Here is a 20,835-nt window from a genome sequence, read left to right on the forward strand (position 1 = left end):
CTCTGAATTCAACATACAAGAATGTTACCTGTATTTAAGTCACAAGCTAGACATAAATATCTAAATTTGACAACATTGCAGCATATTAAACTAATTTAAACTAGATATACCAGATTTTCTAGAAGCACCTGCTTTAAGTAGTTAGCAGAGTTAAACACCCTACACATTTCTAAAACATGACTTGATCCTTTCACATAATTCACAACATTCCCAGAAATATTCCAAATAAGTCAGGTGTGTTTACAATATACTCTTTCAGTAGTTCTTAAATCTTTCCTGAAACTGATCTACCATCACTACAAAGATGGTCCTATTATGAAGTCTGAGTCTCCTATTTGAGTAAGAGAAGATGCACAATAAATATGTCTCAAAAAGAAGGTACATTGCAAACATACGAAATGAGTTTCCTACAGGTATTTTCTCTTCACATTATGGTAGCTTATCAGCTACATAAACTTTATCAAGATTTTTCATCTACCAGTTCACTAAGAAATAGTGAAACATGTTTCAGAAATTCCAAATCCCAAACCATTTTTTATGACTTCATTATTTCTACTGAATAGTTTCCAATGCTGTCTAAGATAAGTAACCTACCTTCGATACTGCTGTCTTGAAATTTCATCTCCACTAAAGAAGTACACAGTTGACAGTTCTGTTGTGGTTTTATAATTGCTTTCTCTGTCTGACGGATTATATATTATAGTAACATCCTGAAGCCAAGAAAAAAATCAGGAGTGATATTAAATATTTTTCTTAAGTTATTTCACTATGAATAAACTCTCACATGAGCCTAACCAGTCAAAATAGACATGAATGTATATGCATAGCATTTCCAAGAATATCAGATAAGTACTTCTATTCCAATATTATTTCCAAATATTATTTTAGTTTCTAGCCATAAGATAATTATCAAGAAAAACATGAGTTCATATTTTTAGTGCAAAGACTTTTATACTTACTTCTTGTGTTTCTTCCTTGAGCACAAATTTATCTGGAAAAATCCTTAATACTTTAGGATCCAGCAAAACCTTTTTCTGAGAATCCTTAAAACCTATTGCTTTAACAAAAGCTGCCCGAGAGCCAGTGTTACGGACAGAAAAAACAATTCTCCTTTCTCTGCCAGGTATTAAGTCATTCACTGTTACCATGTAACTGTCAGATAATTTTTTGACATCTTCCAAAATAAGATTACTTGTTCCTCCATATCCAGACAAAGGTATCTAAAAGCACAGAATACATACATCCAAAATTATTCCTATGTAAACAGAAAGCAGAAGATTAAATTATAGTCAGAGAAAAAAATACATACAGATTTAACATAACTAAAATTATTATTCTTTGTGTACTTTGGCTACTTGTTACCCCACTTCCAGTCCAGCGTTATACTTAAAACTTTGTCTTAAGAGAAAAACAAACTGAAGAGCTGCAAAATTACCTTCCAATATGCTAAGAATAATTATTTCATTGTTATGAAAGCCAAGTTTAAATGATAAAGAAATAATAAAAAGATTAGTACTGTACAGATATGCTTGCTTAAGAAGTATTTAGGGTGAAATTTACTTATGTTTGTAATTTACTTTGAAATGCATAAAAAACAGATGAATGATGGATGGTTAGATACGTGATGAGAGAAATATAGGAAAATCTTAACTGTAGAATCTAAGCTGTAGGGTATGTGAGTGTTCACTGTCTAATTCTTTCAACTTCCTAGTAATTCTGAATTTTTGAAATAAAACGTTTTTGGGGAAAAATCTATTGTCTTATAATCCTGTTAGCTTTTGTCTAGCACAGTCAGAGAGAAGCATGCCAAAGGGACCAAATAGAAGCTAGGCACTCAAACAACTCTCAGAGGACAGATGCCCCGGTAGCGGGGCTGCAGACTAAAGGCAGCCTTTAGGTGCTGACTGATGCTGTCCTTGAGCCAGGATGCTTTCTCAGGGCTCAGTGCTACCAAGAAACAAGGATTCACGGAATAAACTCTATAAATAAGAATGTAGGAAAATAGATGCCCTGTTAGAAAACAAACTTTTCATTCTCTTTAAAATGTACTCCTTTAAAAAAGATCTTTCATTCCTAATTATTAAAGTAAGTGCCAAAGAACCCCTTGCAAACCTGAAAACATCAATAGCTTATTTTGAGTTATGTTATGCACTTATCAAAATAACATTTTGAAAAATTAAATTTAGGCTCCTCATAATTAGTAATTGCTTGCTAAAATTAATAGCATTTTAAAGGGCTTCAGATCTGAAGCTCCTACAAACCCCACCTCATTTAGAGTGAGCTCTGGGAGTTTCAGGAGCCAAAAGTGTTCCTAATTTTTCTTTTCCCACAGAAACTTGCAAATAAATTTTATGTTTGAAACTAGAAAATAACAGGGAAAAAGTTAGCTTTTGAAAACACTCAATATAAGTATTCTTCCTGTATTTTCAAAGTCTAAGAAACCACAAATAACTACTGAGTAAACAGTTAAGAAAAAGAATGCTTAAATAAAACGAAATGTGACTAATGCTAGTAAGTCCAAAGATTCAACAGAAAAACTGACTGTAGAGCAGGGTTTCTTACCCTCGGCACTATGGACATTTTGAGCCGGATCATTCACTGCAGTGAGGGCCACCCTGTGCACTATAAGGTGTTTACCCGCGTCCTTGGCCTCTACCCACTTGATCACAGTAGCACCCTTTTACCGCTCCCAGTTATGACAATCCAGAATGTCTCTGGAAATTGCCAAATGTCCCCTAGAGGGTAAAACAGCCTCCGGTTGAGGATCGCTGCTCTATGGGACTAGAAAACAGAGAGCTAGTATGAACACCTAGAGCCTGCACAGTGGATAATCATGGGCTCTGCAGTCAGGTAGCCTGAATTTGACCACTTACTGGCATGTAAGATGCACAACCATGGGCAGGCATCTCCCTGGGCCTCAGTTTCCACATGTGTACAATGGAGATGGTGGTATGATCTCAGACAGTTGTTTTGAAGATAAAATGTGATAATCCATGTAGTGATTAAGAGTAGTGCCTGGCAGATACCCATAGCATGCAATGAATATATTTTTATTGCAGTCCCATCATGTTTTATAATACAGAAAGCACAGATAATTTCATTTGTTTCTCACAACCAAACCAGGAACTTGGGGTGGTAATTAGCTGCATTTCAGCTAGGGGAGTGAAGCACAAATGAGTGAAGAGACCGATTCAGGGTGAGGAATAGAGGCCCGGATTCTCTCATCCCTAGAGCTCAGGGCACTTCCACCACTGAACCCGGCTACTTATCTCCACAAAGACACATTAACGTTGATAGTCTAAGTCTTCCTGTGAGATAAGAGCCATATTCATCTGTGCACTTCAGGTCTCCGTTCAGCCCACCTCTGAGAGAGGAGAGGTGGCATCTACCTAGCTCTGATTCCCACTAGGATCCTGATATGTCTTAAGAGACTATCAACCCAAACTTCTGTTTGGTTGACTGTCAAATCAAATGGTTCTGTCCTAAATGACCAGGGAATTATTAGCTCTCCAGAGATTCTTGTTGAAGAATAACTTCAAAATCTTGGCTAGTAAACCTGAAACTAATCAAAATATATTCATGATCGTCTGAAAGATACAGCCCATTTAGTCCTCTCCACAAACCACTTGATCATTATATGAAACCAGATCATTAGAGTATGTAGTACCTTGGCATTGTGTCCTAGGTTCACATGTAACGATGTTAGTTCTAAAAATGACCACTTATATCTTCAAACAATTTTGCCCTCTATAGCTCACAGGGCCAATTGAAGAGTTCCACAGAGAATATGTCAAGCTCCAGCATCAAAAAAAGTTAAATTTGACATAAATATCTCTACAAAAAGAAAAAGCGTCTAGGTATTGTTAACCTTGACACTAGGAAATGAACCTGAATTTTAGCGCCAGCCCCACTGCCAAACAACCGTACAGTTTTAAGGTATGCACTTCTACAGAGCTCGAGTTTCACTCGACTATCTTGCCCTCCTTTCCTTTTCTCAGTGATATATCACTTTTCTCTCTTAGTGCTCTGAATCCATCTATGGAAATAACTTGAAATCCTTTGTAAAATTTTTAAAAATTATGCTAGGAGGAAAAAAAATATAAAAACTCCTATCTGTGTATCTCTATATCTGAAAGAGGGTCTGCTAAATGGTGTCAATAGATATTTTGCTGAACCAAAAAAGTAAAATTTACTTGGAAAGTCAACATCTTAAACAGTTCAATCTGGATTTACCAAAAAATCTGTTCCTGAAAAGTTTGGGTACACTTCAAAATTCTCAAACTGAAATGAAAGTTAAAAGCATTAGAAGAGATTGTTACTTACAGGAACACTATGGTGGCTGTTTTTATAACATGACAATTCTACAAAGTATATAATTACTCTCTAACTTGTTTATAAATCTAAGCAATTATATATTTTGACTTATAAGAAGCAGAGTATATATAATTTACCAATATTAAACTAATAGTTATAACACATCATAAACTCTATGGGAGGAAAAAGAACAATAACATTATCTTACCGTGAACTTAATGCCTGGTTGTAATCGAATTCCCAGTTGTTTAATTTCTAGTTTAGCCAACATACAAGATAATCGAGTAGGTGCAAATAATATAGAGATGTTAATGTCTTCTTTTGGAAGAATTCTGATCTCACAGTTACTGGTCAATCGCTCTTCTGAACCAAAAGTGTGCTGAAGCTACAATTTAAAAACAATCATTGTATAAAACAAAGCAGTAGCACAAATAAAACATGCCATTAACATAAACTCTTCAAAGATGACTAACACAAAACAGTCTGCATATCTAAGTGTTCTGCATCCATGTTACCAGCTCCTAGTTAATACCAGCCCTGATATTGGTTCCCCTACAGTGAACCCAGTATATATGGGTTAAAATTAAAGGCACACATTCCCAGTTCCCTGGTTCTTTAGTTATACTCATGTAAATGCTTGTTTCTTTAACCTCTGACTCCCTGAGCTACAGAGCCAAATAGAAGTCACAAATTGTTAAAGTCCAGATGACCTCACACTGGGCTCCCACTAAAGTTGTGGCTAATCCCAGGACCTTGAAGTTCTTTTACAGAGAAACTAATGTCCAGAGAATATCAAGAAACCAAAGCTTCCCAGGCCTAGCTCCTTGGCTTCCTGATGTTGGAGTCTACCTTCCACCATAGAGATAAACAGCCAAGGACACTCATCTGAGAAATCCTTTGTCTCCTCTGCTGGAAGGAGCCCGAGACACAGGCCAATGGGAAAAGCCTGACCAAGGAGGTCCTGGACCCTCTCCCCTACCTAAAATCCCCAATAAAAACCCACCGCCATTTCTTAACGGGGAGCAAGCAACTTATGGAGCACTCGCCCTTGCTTTGCTCCCTCTGCCTGGCAAAGCAAAGCCTTCCTTTTTCTCCCAAGACTCTGTTCTTGTTATTTGGTTTGGCATCGGGATCAGAGACTGAACTTTTGGTACCATCCAGATGGAACATAAAACAGAAGAAAACCATGCACTCCACAAACCTGAAAGCAATCCTGATCCTGTCCTCTAATAAGCAGTCGTAAATGTTGGGTTGTAGACGTAGAATCATTTCTTAAAGCTAGTTTCTGAAGCCTAAAAACAATTACACATTTTAAATGTGGTTTTCCTCCATGGATATTGCTACTATTATAAAAACAAAGCCAATTAAAGTCAACTGCAATGTTCAGAGATGGACTGATTGCATATGCCATTTTAGCAGCCTGGAATTATCTCCAAAGTCCTAGAAGTCTACATTTCTGAAAACATATGCTCAAGACTCACCATTTCAGAGAAGCTTTTGGCTTAATCTCTCTCCTATTACAGCTCCTTAGCTGCCCTTATTATTTATACTATATAGCTATGATCTGTCCTACGAAACAATCAGTGAAAATCAAGATTAACAAATTCATTAAGTCATTAAGTCAATACCACACTTAGCTCAAATATCTAGCTTTCATGGAAATAAGGGGTCCTAGGCACACTGCCCAGATTTTTCACTCTAAGAGACTTATTTGCACAAAGCAGGCTTTTAAATAGTATATTGAATTAACCTTTCTTTTGAAAAGTTACAATGCGGGGCTGGCCCCATGGCCGAGTGGTTAAGTTCACATGTTCCGCTTCAGTGGCCCAGGGTTTCACCGGTTTCGATCCTGGGCGCAGACATGGCACCGCGTACCAGGCCATGCTGAGGTGGTGTCCCACATGCCACAACTAGAAGGACCCACAACTAAAATATACAACTATGTACTGGGGGGATTTGAGAAGACAAAAAAAAGAAGATTGGCAACCATTGTTAACTCAGGTGCCAATCTTTAAAAAAAAAAAAAGTTACAATGCAAGTAGAATGGACATATGAATACCAGGTTGCTGATATTAAGAAGCTCTTTCCATCTTCAAAAGTATATGAATCTTCTCATCATTGGAGGATAGAGAATACAAGAGTAATCTCTATTTTACTCACATTTTGAAGATTGGCAGTTATTATTTAATACTTAATTATTTAAGCAGTGGTCTATGCCGTGTCCACCTTGTGTTAAAAGGGAAAGGCTGCTGAGCCTAACCTCAGAATAAAATCTAAGACCTTTGGCTAACAGCACACCTGAGAAAAGCCTTCCACAGGTACACTGACTGGGAAAGACTTACCTGAAAAACATCATTTAAAAAAATTTTTCCTTATTTAGTTTTAAAGAAATGAGGTTATCATTTTCAAGTAGTAGAGTTTTCAAGTGGGGGGGCTCAGTTTCTAATTTTAAAAATAAACTATACAAAATAAAAAGGGTGAACATTTTTATTATATAAAGAGTCTGGACAAATTAATAAGAAAAAATATTAAAATTCTAACCAACAAATAGTCAAAGTATATAAGCAGACTTAAGAGAGAGAAACTAGAACGAATGAATAAATATATGAAAAAAACTAGAACTTTAGAAATCTAAAAATACCAAGTTGGAATGAAATGCCACTTTGGACCACTTTACACTTAGAAAACATAATTTTAATTTATTAATTATCATTCCTATCTGCAACTGAGGCAAAACCCATTAACTCAATGAGAATATTGTCCCCTAAATTATATATACTAATTTCTCCTCCATACTCTGGAAGAAGAGCTCACTTTAAATATCCCTTTTGCAACAAGCACCTTTTACAAAGGCAGGTCAGGAGCAGGCAAGTGCCGCATAGGCAGAGGATCTAGTTGGGCATCATCATCTCCCTGCCCTGTTTCTGAGTCCCCTCCTAGCACCCATTGGGTCACAGCTTTTGTCTGCTCCTACGACATTTCACAGTGGGAGAGAAAATAGGAAGATTCTTTAATAAGCAGATAGAACACCTCTTTATCAGGAACACTGCTGCCACATCTTTACAGAAGAGTAGCAGGAGCCATCTGTGGTAGGAAAAATTACTGTTCTCAGCAGAACACCAAGATGGGAGGAGAAATAAAGAAACACAAATCCATAATTTAGCTAGGCGCTGCACTAAACACTTTACGTACATTAACATGTTTAATATCTATTAACTCTCTGGAATTGTTACTTTCACAAGCCCCCTTTAGCCATCATGTGGCGTACCATCAACTGACTAAAGAAGAGCCATTCTTGCTCCTCCAGGCTGAGGTAAGACATCTAACCAACTCCTGTAAACGGGGGACATGATAGGCTTTTCAGGTCAATTCCCTGCACTGGCATGGGACTGACTCATAAGCTGCTTTTGGAACAAGACAAGGTACAGATAACCACATGAATGGTTAAGCAGACGTATGAACTCTATAAAGTAAGGAGGTTCAATTAGATCCTCTGGCACAGACAAAACTATAATTTTACAGAAGTAATTTCTTCACATCGTTAGTCGAGATTTAACCAGAACTTTCCTCTCTCTCAGGTACCACAGAATGTATGGTAAAACACTTAGGACAAACACAAAAGCACAAAATATGAATGAATAAACATTCAGGTTTAATTATTTCCTAGGTTGTTAATTAGAAGTGTTTACTGATTTGGGGTCCGTAAAAAAATCTAGATATGTTGCTAAGTTTATGAAGGGAAAAAATATTACTTTACTACATATTATATGCCAATGAATTTTATTAACTCAGAGTTATCCATAATGTATAACCAAAATAAATATAAGATTAGAGACATAATTCACATTAAACTAAGACAGAATATATCTGCTCTATTAGACACTCCAGTACTCTTTACAGTAAGATGTATTCACCGAATAGTTTGTAAACTCCTTAAACAGAATGCAATGCCTCTAATTATTTTTCTTCCTACTTGTCCATAGTGCCTTCCAGAGAAGGAACAAAGATACTCATAATTGCCTAAATTTGGTAATCAGTAGAGAATTTACCAAAGAGCTTAAGAAAACCAAAACCTACTTTTTTTGGATTACATTTTAAAAAGAGGTGAAAACTTTAATTAAAAAATTTTAATTCATGATAAGAAGATCAAGGAGTATAAAACAGCTTTATCTCAATTCTAAAAACATATAAATACAGCAGAGAATAACAATAGGTGATGACAGCAAAACTTTAGCACTCGGAGGCTGCTACATGCACACTTACTGTGTTCTACCAAGAGGGACGCCTCCCCAAGCCAGAAACTGCTTGTTGGATAAAATTGATGGGATATCTGAGCAGCAGGGTCCAAGTGTCACAGGTTTACTGCCTGAAGAAACTACTTCACCTTTTAACACCACTTCATATTGAGGTCCAAATGGCTGCACAAATATTCTCAAGATCCTAACAAAGAAAACCATCTAAGTTGAATGTTCAGAATTCAATTCTTTTGGCAACTATTTCCTACATGCTTCCTTTGTCCATGAGATTGATCTGGGTGTTAAGGATACAATGACATTCCCACCCTTAGAGCTTAATATTCCAGAGGAGAATGCAGACAAAAAAGAGTCTGTTACAGTACTATCTATACGGTGGAAGAGGAGAAGGTCACAGGGCTATAGAAATACTACTAAACACTATTTATGAGGAATTTGGGAAGAGTTGAGGAAAGCTTCCCGGATGATAGAGTTAACCCAGTGAAGTTGAGGGTAAGCATTCAGGCACAAGTATTCACACTTGCGCGGGCCAGCTTTTCTCCAGTAAGCAGTAGCAGACCGAGCACACCAGGGCATTCTATACCCAAGGTGGGCCATAGGCCACATGTGGCTCTGGACAGCATGCTTCTAAGCTAGGCTTATCAAGCAAGTTCAAATACTAATGACAATGGTGCTCTAACCATTGTGAGGTGATAGTCACTTATGACTGGGTGCCAAAAAGTCAGAGAACTGGAGAAGCGGTGGTGAAAAGTATCTTTAACAACTGACAAGTCAATCAATAGTTTCCTTGGAGAGAAAGAAAAAGTTAACGAGAAACATCAAGATTAACATTTTATTATTTACTTTTCTCAAAATATACTTGAAAATTGTGATTTCTTAAATTCTAGTCAGCTAGTTTAAAAGGAGATTTTTAGTAAAAAGAAAAGAAAAAACCTGAGGCTAAATGAAAGAGATTAAACAGAGCTATATCATCTATAGGTGAAGTAAAACATGTACTCTATCATTCAGGATGTGGATTGAAGCATAGCTTAAATAAGTGGCTGTTTTGAGAAATGGGTAAAAAACTTGTCATTATGAACAATTTTATATTACCTTTCCTCACAGGCTTTGGGATCCTTTGGAGTAAATGAAACTATAATTTCGTGTTCTTCTCCAGGTTTAAGGAATAGAGTCTCTGGATCCACTGAAAAGTGACTTCCTTGATCTGGGATCTAAATATTTATATAATTATAACTAAATGCCAACTTAGGCAAATATGGCTTTTACACAGTTACTCTCCTTATGTGTCTTTCTCCTTTACTATGACAGATTATTTTCCCCTTCCTCTTTGTCCATCACTGTCCCACTTTGTCTTATTCTCTTGGAAAAAGTACTTCTTTCTCCTTCCTCTTCCATAACAAACTTTATCTTCCACCCCACCCCTAATTCTTGGTCACTAACACCCTCACATTTGCCCACATGTCTCAGAAATAATGTCTACATATGTGGATCATTCTCCTTCAATTCTACCTAGCCACAGGATAATACACACATTTTTTAGGAACTAATCTAGAACTTGCTTCTTACAAATAAAACATTAGATGTTAAAGTTCCTTATCTATTTTATACTAGTATAACACCCAGCTTTTAAAGCACTCTCAGATTCCTCCATTTGATCTCACAGTGTGAGGAAACACTATGTTACAGCACTCTGACATCAATTCTTACCTTGATATCTAAGTAAACGTTAATATTCCCAGCATTTTTCAAAGGTAAGTGCTGCTTTGTTGAGGAAGCCACACTGGCGAACAAGTGTATAGTCTAAAGGATGGGGTAAAACAGGCATTTTAAACATATGTCACTATGAGAATGAAATCAACCTAATACAAAATAACGCAAAGAGAAGAGTTTAGGGTACCTGTAAGTCTTTCGGAGCATGTATCCTAGCTATTCCTGTTCTTGCTCGAAGACTAATACTTTTAATGACTGGTGTAGGGTTTGGGCTATCAACTTCTATATCAACCCTTGCCAAGAATTCTTCTGCCGAGTCCAGAATCTCTGTAAAAGTTCATTCTTTTAGTTCAGACACCAGAGAGTTATTTAATTCTAAACGCCACGAGTGGTCCAACACTAGGCCCTCAGAGGCCACAAGGAATCTTAAGCAAGATGATCTTTTAAAGAACTCAAAGAGGAACAGAAATGAGCGAAGGAGAGAAAGAAGAAAAAGGAAGAAAACATCCAATCGGTAGATGTGATAAAAATCAATTAACAGAAAAGATCCCAAAAGTTTTCAGTGGTACTTGAGTCAAGTTACATGAATAGAACTCAAAACAGCACGCTCTCTGCCCCATTTAAAAAATAACATAAAATATTTGACAAATTAGGGGCTGGCCCCATGGCCGAGCGGTTAAGTTCACGGCTCCGCTGCAGGCGGCCCAGTGTTTCGTTGGTTCGAATCCTGGGCGCGGACATGACACTGCTCATCAAACCACGCTGAGGCAGCGTCCCACATGCCACAACTAGAAGGACCCACATCGAAGAATATACAACTATGTACCGGGGGGCTTTGGGGAGAAAAAGGAAAAAATAAAATCTTTAAAAAAAAAAAAAAAAAAAAATATTTGACAAATTATGCAAAGTATTCATATTTACTGACAGAGGAAATAAGCCTCAACTTTGTAGTTTATTTAGCTACAGAGTAAAGCAATTCCCACAAAACATAAACATGATACCTGAAGAAGTGACCTGTTTCTTTGGACTATGGAAAAGAACCCAAATCACCAGAAATTCTGGATCCTGTAAAATAAAAAAAAAAAAATTTAATGTACACTGGCATTAAGATCAAAATCTTAATGAAAGAAATACAGTTTAGAAACCTAACTTACTCTTTCATTCTAAACCAGTTCTTCAATCCACCCAGCTTACCTGTCCATCATAACTGGCAGGCATCATGTGATTGATCACAGAAGGAGCTGCCAGCTGAGCAATCACGTCAGCATAAGGAGCAGCGTTCATAGAAGCATGGACAGGTTCCTTGGAAAATGTGAAGCAGCGCCAGGCTATGGCATTCTGTTGAGAAATAGAAGAGTTAGTTTCAATAACGTGAATGGTGTAATGTTAAATTTGTTGACAGAATCCTCAACAAAAAAATTTACTTTCATAAGAAAAATTGACCAAGAATGATATGCCAGTGTCTACAATTCCAAATCAATTTGCTCTGTTAGCAGGTTCTTAATGTACATTAGTACTTACTGCATTAATAATAAGTCTGATAGGCACAGTGGCACGTGTCTTGTTTATCAATTTTAATGGAAGAGCTTTCCAGCCTCCATAAGTCAAGTCCCCAAAATCAAGAAAATCTTTTTTTTCTGTTTCCACCTAATTATGGGGGGAAAAAGAAAGACTGATTTATAAAAAGGAATAAGTCACCAAAATCAAGAACATCTTTCTTTTCTGTTTCTACTTAATTATGAAAAAAAGGGACTGATTTATAAAAAGCAATATATTAATAAATTTCACAGCTTATGTGCATATCACTGCGCTTTTTAGCCACAAATAAAGAGTCAGCATTAAAGGTAAACTTAAGTTTCCCCAAGCTATTTTACAATTGCTATTTTCTACAAAAATAAATGTTAAATTCTTTTTTTGAGGTAGCCTATATACCTAAATATACTACAGAACAAAGCAGTATCTTAGCTGCTGTTATTCTGAAAAGACTATTAGATCTTAAGACAAACTGACAATTTCATAAAATATATAAGCCTCCCTTCAATGAGCTCTATTATTACAATATTAACTTCTCAATTCCCTTCAAAACATATGTTGGCATTTTCAGATTTAGTCCAATCTTCCGACAATACTGAAGATGTCTACAATCATATCAAAACAGACATATCAAAAGTTTAAAATGAGTGCCTACCATCATGACAGACTGACTTCTTTAAACATGAGAAACCAACTTAACAGACCCCTCACACCCACTCATGTAGAAATGCTGGATAATATTTAACACACACATGAATTTTCTTGGCCTAGCCAAACATAAAATAAACAGAAATTAAAAGCAGAGTGGCAAATGGGAGCTGACTTCCCTGGTAGCCCATGAAGGTTTGGGCTTGACTCACCCACAAAGTGGGTGAGCTTCAATACCCTCCTGAGAAAGAAGGTAGGACCTTGAGCTTGTTGTGCGCAGAGTGAGGCTGGAATAAAATCTAAATTCCCTGCAAAAAGTGCAGAAATTCAAAGTGCCCTTTTTATGAAAAGAGAACAGGAAAAACTCTGTTTACATGTCTGAGGGGACAACAAGAAAGCTTGTCCAGGGTTGAGTGGGCACTGGAAGATCGACTGCAGGAAAGTGAAACCCTAGGCCTATGCCACAAGTGTATTTCTAATTTATTTCAGATTATTTCTAGTTTCAGGTCCTAATTCTTCCGCTAGTTAGTTTTGCTCCATCTCACTGATATTTTCTTCATGTAGTTTCTAATTTTTTAATTGATATTTTAAATTTTTTAGTGTAAGCTCATATTCACGTTGGCTGCTTTTTGCTATAGAAATCCCATGTGTTCTGGATTTTCAGTGTCCCTGAAGAATACTTTGAATAATGCTGGGAGCACTAAAGGTTTCAGTGATTTTCAGCTTGGAGCTCCCATACCTGAGTGGCCCACAAGTGGCTTACGCTCTAGTGGGGACAAGGAAGATCAGACAATAACAATACACAGATAAATATTTAGTATGTCAAATGCTGAAAAGTGCTAAACAGAAAAGTAAAGCTGGCTAAAGGGAAGTGGGAAGTGGGAATGTGGGGATGAAGTGACAGGCGGTGGCAGCCATTCTATGAACAGTGTTCAGGTGACATCTGAGCAGAGATCTGGAGAAAGCGAGAAAGGAAGGAATGCGATGATCTGTGAGAAGAGTATTACAGTCAGATAACAACAGTATTGAAACTCTGACAGGGATCGTCAGTACTGGTGGCTGCTTCCTCACTAGCGATACTTTCCGAGCTGTCTTCACGCATCCAGAGAACTTAGCTTTCACGTGCAGCCAAACTGATGCCACACACTTTCTAAATCTATATGTGATGTTATCACTGAAAGTTATTCCAAGCTGAGACATTCATTCATAAAACATAGGGCAGTTGTTTTATTTATCTTATAAACATATATTCAAGATTTCCTCTACCTAACCACTTAGTACATTGTTTCTTAAAGTGATATTTAAAAGGCTAATGTATAACATCCAGCATTTACATACCACCAGGAATAATCACTGAATCTGGGTAAATTTCTTAATCTCCTGTTGTTTTTTTTTCAAACTGATTATGCCAAGTAACTTTTCAGAATGTCCCAAACTAACATTCAAGAAATTCCAGGCTAATGTGTTACCTTCAAAGAGTGAATTTGAAGCAACTCCTCCCTCTTTTCCAAGAGATAATTTCGTGGAGGAGGAAAGACAAGCCTGGTTTCATATTTGAGATACAGGGTCTTACCTGACTTGGTTCTTTTTAGAATTTCAGCCCAATCAAAAGAACAAAAACAAAAAGAATTGGAAAGAAGAGCCAAGGAATGCAAAAAAATAATCACACAGCATAATTATTAGCACAGATTTATACTCCAGAATATCAGGAACATCTACAAAAATCAGTAAAGACATCCAAAACAACAGAAAAATGGGCAAGAAATATAAACAAGCAGTTCAGAGAACAGGAAACCAGAATGGCTAACATACACAAAAATGCTCAACATCACTAGTAATACAAGTATACAAATTAGAAAGTTATTTCACATCCAAGAAGTAAGCAAACAATTTAAAATCTAACAATAACAAATGCTAGCAACAATAGGAACTCTCATACTTTTATTGTGGGAACCTAAATTAGCAATTTGGCAATATCTAGCCAAACTAAAAGTCCATATACCATAAAATATGACATTTGCTGTAGGTACCTGAGAGATCCTTTATGAAGTTAAGAAAGTAATCTAACGGTTTTTACAGATGTGGCCTCTATATAAAATTCCTAAACTGTCTCTCATGGCGAATACTGTTCCCTAGTCAAATCCTGCTGGTCCTTTAGCGCCCAAATACTCTTAGTTCCAAGCCTCCCAGAAGGTTTCCACTGGTCTGGCTAACACTGAACCATCCTTATACTACTGGTTCCCAAACTTGTCTGTATGTTGGACTCAAAGCCCAGACCACACCTCAGACCAAGAAAATCACAATCTCTGGAGGTGGGGTACAGACATCAGCATTTTTTGAAGTTCGTCAGGTGATTCCAAGGAGCAGACAAGTTTTGGAACCACAGCCTTACACTATTAAATATCACTTATGTGAGCCACTCAAAATATGGCAACTTCAAATATTGCTTGGTTTTCATGTCTGCTACAAAAATGTAAGCTGTTTAAGGTCAGGTACAAAAACCTAGTATAGTGGAATGTATGGAAATGCAAAAAATTATTGACATTGGTTCTCAAGTGGGGGGTAACTTGGCAATATCTGGAAACATTTTTGGTTGTCACAAGTTGGAGGAAGGAGATATTACTGACGCCCAATGGGTAGAGACCAAGGACGCTGCTAAACATCCTATACTGCACAAGACAGCCCCTCACCTCCAACAAAGAATGATCCAGCCTGAAATATCAACAGTACCAAAGTTGAAAAACACTGCCCTAGAGAACAGCAAGCATTGCAGAGCTGATTTAAAAGTATATAAATTGGCATACAAGCAAAAAGAAAAAGATCATTAAGAGTTTATAATATGAGAACTTCTATAAACTCTACTTCCTCTTCCATGGCCCTGAAAATAAAAAGTTTCTTGAGCTAAGTTACTAAGCATTCTCCAGAGAAAAGGCACATGCACAGTGAAAAGAAACCCTGAATGATTCTCATCAGGCTCCTCAGGAGGCTAACCTGCCCCTCATTCCCCACATCCCACCACTAAACAGAAGCCCAGAACTTTGTTGAATGAAACAATAAATTAACTATAGGAGTCAGTAACACCTGTTAAGTGTGGCTAAAATATTAGGTTCAATTCACATATTAGGATTCAACAAATTTTTAATTATTATGACGAGCTGTTCTGATTTTCCTGTTTTATACCCTCCCCATCTCTCCCTCACACATTCCTTAATCTTGTTCAGTATGTTAGTTCTAATTTCACTCATAATCAACCAAGACAAGACACTTCTTATACAGCTGTGGTTGTTAACTAAAGCTGAAATTTGCAATCCTCTGGTGATATTTATAAATTATTGATACCTAGCTGCCTCCCTGCTCCTCCCCGAATTCTGATTTAGTTGGTCTGGGTGGGACTCAGGCATTGGGGTGCATTTAACACCCCCAGTGTTATCCCAACATGCAGAGAGGGTTGAGAACCATTGTCCTAAAGATGCATATAATCCAGCAACTGCTTCATTATCCCAAATTGGCTAGACCAAGTTTCTTTCATTTCCAAAAAATAAGTGACTGTGGAAGAGGAACATTTTCAGTTAGCAAATAATCTTCAGGTATAAAAAAGAAGAATATGAATATGATACTTTCCTAAGTGCACATCAAATTACATACATAGTAGAAACCAGTTGGAAAATAGGGTTTAATGTTATACGTCGCTTTATAAACATCTTAGCAAGCATATCTGTGTTTCTGTAAAACAACTAATAATTTTAAATTTTGGAATAAGAAGCTATTAAGAACCAGTGTTTAGCTTAATTGTAACTTTGTGGCAATTCATTTTTCCCCAAATATTACTTCTAAGGTAAAACAGCCTTGACTAAAATACCAGGTATGACAAAGGCCCGTTTACAAATAGTTACCTCAATCACAGGGGTCTCAGCAATAGCAGTAAGAATGACTCTGCTTGCCAAGGCTTCTGATTGTACTATTGTTTCCGGATCTGCTGAAAATGGCCAAGAGGCAACACTGAATGTACATCTGAAAATCCCAGGATCAGATGGTATGAAAAGTACTTTTATCTCTTCTGTGGCATGAGGTCTTATGATGACTTTATTCTTGAAAACTAAACAACGATATGCTGAAAGATCCACCTTAAAAAAAAAAGTCACATGGCTCGTTAAGAAATGCCCTGACATTGAAAATCAAAAGTTCAACTAGGAAAAGTGACATCAGCATCATGGTGGAGTGATCTCTTCCCTTAGACTCTCTCCCCTAAGATACAATGAAAAGGACATTCATAACCCAACAGAGGACATTACACAACACAACAGACATCTGAGAGATCCACACAACCATACGTCTGAAGGTGGAGGTGCTGGCTCCCCAAGGAGGAAGTGGAAGGAGGTAAGGGGAGCTCCTCTCCCTCCCTGGCAGCAATCCAGGGTGTGGGACTGCGTGTGGCCCTGCAAGAAGAGTGGGGAGGGGCAGCTCTCGTCCAGAATGCCTTCACTCTCCAAGTTGCTTCCCAGTCATGAGAAAGCCCCACACAGAAAAAACCAAGCAACTGTGAGGGTTTCTTCATCAAGCCAGCACACCAGGAGGGTAGATAGTGAGGGCAGAGCAAGAAAGTCCCAGGGATCATACACGTGAAAGAAAGCACCCTGCTACCTGTACCAGCTTCGTAGGATGGCCAAAGCAAGGGACTCACAACAGTGTCCATGTACATACATTTATAAAGTGGCAGCAGCGAGCGGGCAATCGCAGACTGGCCCTGGCAGCACAGATTAAAAAAGACAGGCACAGAAACCAGGGATCACAATGGGCTCAGAATACACAGATCCTGCTCTCCAGTGGCAGCAAGTGGAATCTGTGATCAGATACTTCCACTATGAAAAGGTACAAATCCACTCCATCAAATAGTATGAAAAGGTACTTAAACATTCCAGATCAGAAGGAAAACAACAAGCACCCAGAAATCAATCCTGAAGGCACAGAAATTTACAATCTAAATGACAGAGAATTCAAAATAGCTATCGTAAAAAAACTCAATGAGCTATAAGAAAATTCAGAAAGACAGTTTAATGAAATCAGGAACAAAATTAATGAAATTAATGAACAGAGGGAATTCTTCACAAAAGAGATTGAAACTATAAAGAAAAACCAATCAGAAATGTCAGAGATGAAAAACACAATGAATGAGATAAATTACAATCTGGAGCCCTTGAACAACAGAGCTGATATTATAGAGGACAGAATTAGCAACTGGGAGGACAAAAATATAAAAATGCTTCAGAGGAAGGAAGAAAGAGAACTAAGACTAAAAAGAAAAGAAGAAATTCTCTGAGAAACATCTGACTCAATTATGAAATGCAACATAAGGATTATGAGTATTCCAGAGGGAGAAAGGAGCAAAAGCTTGTTCAAAGAAATAATAGCTGAGAACTTCCCAAACCTGGGGAAGGAGCTGGAAGTACAAGTAAAAGAAGCTAAGAGAACTCCTAATTACATCAATGTAAAAAGACCTTCTCCAAGGCATATATTAATAAAACTGGCAAAAGTCAATGACAAAGAAAAAATATTAAGGGAAACAAGGCAGAAGAAAATAACATACAAAGGAACCCCTATCAGGCATTCAGTGGATTTCTCAGCAGAAACCTTACAGGCTAGGAGAGAGGGGAAAAATATATTCAAAATTCTGAAAGATAAAAACTTTGAGCCAAGAATACTCTATCCAACGAAAATATCCTTCAGATATGATGGAGAAATAAAAACTTTCCCAGACACAAATGCTGAGGGAGTTCATCGCCACAAGACACCCCCTTTCAAGAAATGATCAAGAAGGGACTCATACCTGAAAAAAAAAAAAGAAAGAAAGTGTTTACAAAGCTTTGAGCGAGGAGATAAATAGGCCGACAAAATCAGAAAACTGCAGCTCTCTATCAGAACAGGTTAGCAAACAACTATAACATGAAAGATAAAGGGAAGGAAAACATCAAAAATAACTATAATCTTGTCATTTTAACTACAAACTCACAACACAAAATGGAATAAATTGTGACAATAACAACTTAGAGGGGGAAGAGGAATGGGATGGAACCTGCTTAGACTAAGGAAATAAGAGGCTATCAGAAAATGGACTATCTCATCTACGAGATTTTTAATCCAAAACTCACATTAACCACTGAACAATCAGAACAGAGACACAAATAATAAAAAAAGAGAAAACGGAGGAAACTATCACAGAGAACTACCAAACATAATTAGCAGTCTGAAATACACAGGACAAGAAACAAGGGAAATACAGAATAACTGGAAAACAAGTGATAAAATGGCAGATTAAGCATTCATATCTCAACTATAACTCTAAATGTAAATAGACTGAAGTCTCCAACGAAAAGACACACAGTGGTTGGGAGCTGGCCCACTGTTGATGGGTTGAAATCCCAGGTGTGGACCTGGGCACTACTAATCAAGCCATGCTGTGGCAGCATCTCACATACAAAATAGAGGAAGACTGGCAACAGATGTTAGCTCAGGGCCAGTCTTCCTCACCAAAAAAATAAAGGTAAAAAATAAATAAAAAGACAGAATGGCTGGATGGATTAAAAAACAAAACTCAACATTAAGCTGCCTCCAGGAAATATCTCTCAGCTCTAAAGACAAACACAGGCTCAGAGTGAAGAGATGGAAGATGATACTCCAAGCTAATGGCAAACAAAAGAAAGCAGGTGTTGCCATACTGAGACAAAGTAGACTTCATGATAAAAAAGACAATAAGAGACAGAGGAGCAGTATATAATGATAAAAGGGATACTCCACCAAGAGGACATAACACTTATAAATCTATACGCATCCAACACAGGAGCACCAAAGTACATAAAGCAACTATTAACAAACCTAAAGGAGACATTAACAGCATCACACAGGGGACCTTAACATCCCATTTACATCAATTGATAAATCATCCAGACAGAAAGTCAACAAGGAAAACAGTGGCCTTAAATGAAAAACTAGACTATATGGACTTAATAGATACATATAGAACACTCCATCCCAAAACAGCAGAATACACATTCTTCTCAAGTGCACGTGGAACATTCTCAAAGACACACCATATGTTGGGAAACAAGACAGGCCTCAATAAATTTAAGATTAAAATCATATCAAGCATCTTTTCCAACCATAATGCTATGAAACTAGAAATCAACTATAACAAAAAAGCTGGGAAAGTCACAAATATGGAGACCAAACAACAGGCTACTGAACAACCAATGGATCATTAAAGAAATTAAACGAAAATTTTAAAAATATCTAGAACAAAGGAAAATGAAAATACACCATACCAACTCATATGGGATGCAGCAAAACTGGTCCTGAGAGGGAAATTCATAGCAATACTGGCCCACCTTAACAAACAAGAAAAATCTCAAATAAGCAATCTTACACTACACCTAACATAACTAGATAAAGAAAAACAAACAAAGCCAAAAGTCAGCAGAAGGATGGAAATAATAAAAATCAGAGCAGAAATAAATGAAATTGAAACCAAACGAACAGTAGAAAGGATTAACGAAACTAAGAGCTAATTCTTTGAGGAGATAAACAAAATTGACAATTAGCCATACTCACTAAGAAAAATAGAGAGAAGGCTCAAATAAATAAAATTAGAGATAAAAGAGGAGAAATTACAATACTTACCACAGAAATACAAAGGATTACAAGAGCACACTATGAAAATCTGTATGCAAACAAACTGGACAATCTAGAAGAAACAGATAAATTCTTAGACTCTTACAACCTCCCAAAACTGAATCAAGAAGAAATAGAGAGCCTGAATAGATCAATCACAAGTAACAAGATTGAAACATGTAATCAAAAACCTCCCCAAAAATAAAACTCCACCCAGATGGCTTCTTTGGGGAATTCTACCAAGCATTTAAAGAAGATTTAATACCTATCCTTCTCAAATTATTCCAAAAAATGGAAGAAGATGGAACATTTCCTAACACATTTTACAAGACCAACATCACTCTGATCCCCAAGTCAGACTAGGACAACACAAAGAAAGAAGACTACATGCCAGTATCACTGATGAACATAGATGCAAAAATCCTCAACAAAACATTGGCAAATTGAATACAGCAATACATTAAAAGGATCATATGCCATGATCAAGTGAGATTTATGCCAGGGATGCAGGGATGGTTCAACAGCCACAAATCAATCAATGTGACACACTACATTAATATAACGAGGAATAAAAATCATGATCATCTCAATAGATGCTGAGAAAGCATTTGACAAGATGCAACCTCCATTCGGGATAAAAACTCTCAATAAAATGGGTATAGAAGGAAAGTACATCAATATAATAAAGGTCATACATGACAAACGCACAGCCAAC

General features: G+C 37.1%; 1 protein-coding gene across 10 annotated transcripts in view; it reads right to left on the minus strand.

The window, feature by feature from the left end:
- Positions 1-20,835, minus strand: part of CEP192 (centrosomal protein 192) — a 114,769-nt gene that overhangs the window by 28,042 nt on the left and 65,892 nt on the right. For all 10 annotated transcript variants that reach the window (XR_011420930.1, XR_011420929.1, XR_011420928.1 and 7 more), the window contains 12 exons: positions 16,352-16,582; positions 11,799-11,924; positions 11,472-11,615; positions 11,279-11,342; positions 10,465-10,604; positions 10,275-10,367; positions 9,660-9,778; positions 8,578-8,754; positions 5,516-5,606; positions 4,523-4,699; positions 960-1,220; positions 595-710 (listed from right to left, as the gene is read on the minus strand). Coding sequence is in view for 6 of the 10 variants with exons in the window: in XM_023647476.2 (XP_023503244.2) it covers positions 595-710; positions 960-1,220; positions 4,523-4,699; positions 5,516-5,606; positions 8,578-8,754; positions 9,660-9,778; positions 10,275-10,367; positions 10,465-10,604; positions 11,279-11,342; positions 11,472-11,615; positions 11,799-11,924; positions 16,352-16,582 (1,739 nt within the window). In the remaining 4 variants the exon portion in view is untranslated. The remainder of the gene's footprint in view (positions 1-594; positions 711-959; positions 1,221-4,522; positions 4,700-5,515; positions 5,607-8,577; positions 8,755-9,659; positions 9,779-10,274; positions 10,368-10,464; positions 10,605-11,278; positions 11,343-11,471; positions 11,616-11,798; positions 11,925-16,351; positions 16,583-20,835) is intronic.

The sequence above is a fragment of the Equus caballus genome, chromosome 8 (assembly GCF_041296265.1).
Source record: "Equus caballus isolate H_3958 breed thoroughbred chromosome 8, TB-T2T, whole genome shotgun sequence".
NCBI classification, from domain to species: Eukaryota; Metazoa; Chordata; class Mammalia; order Perissodactyla; family Equidae; genus Equus; species Equus caballus.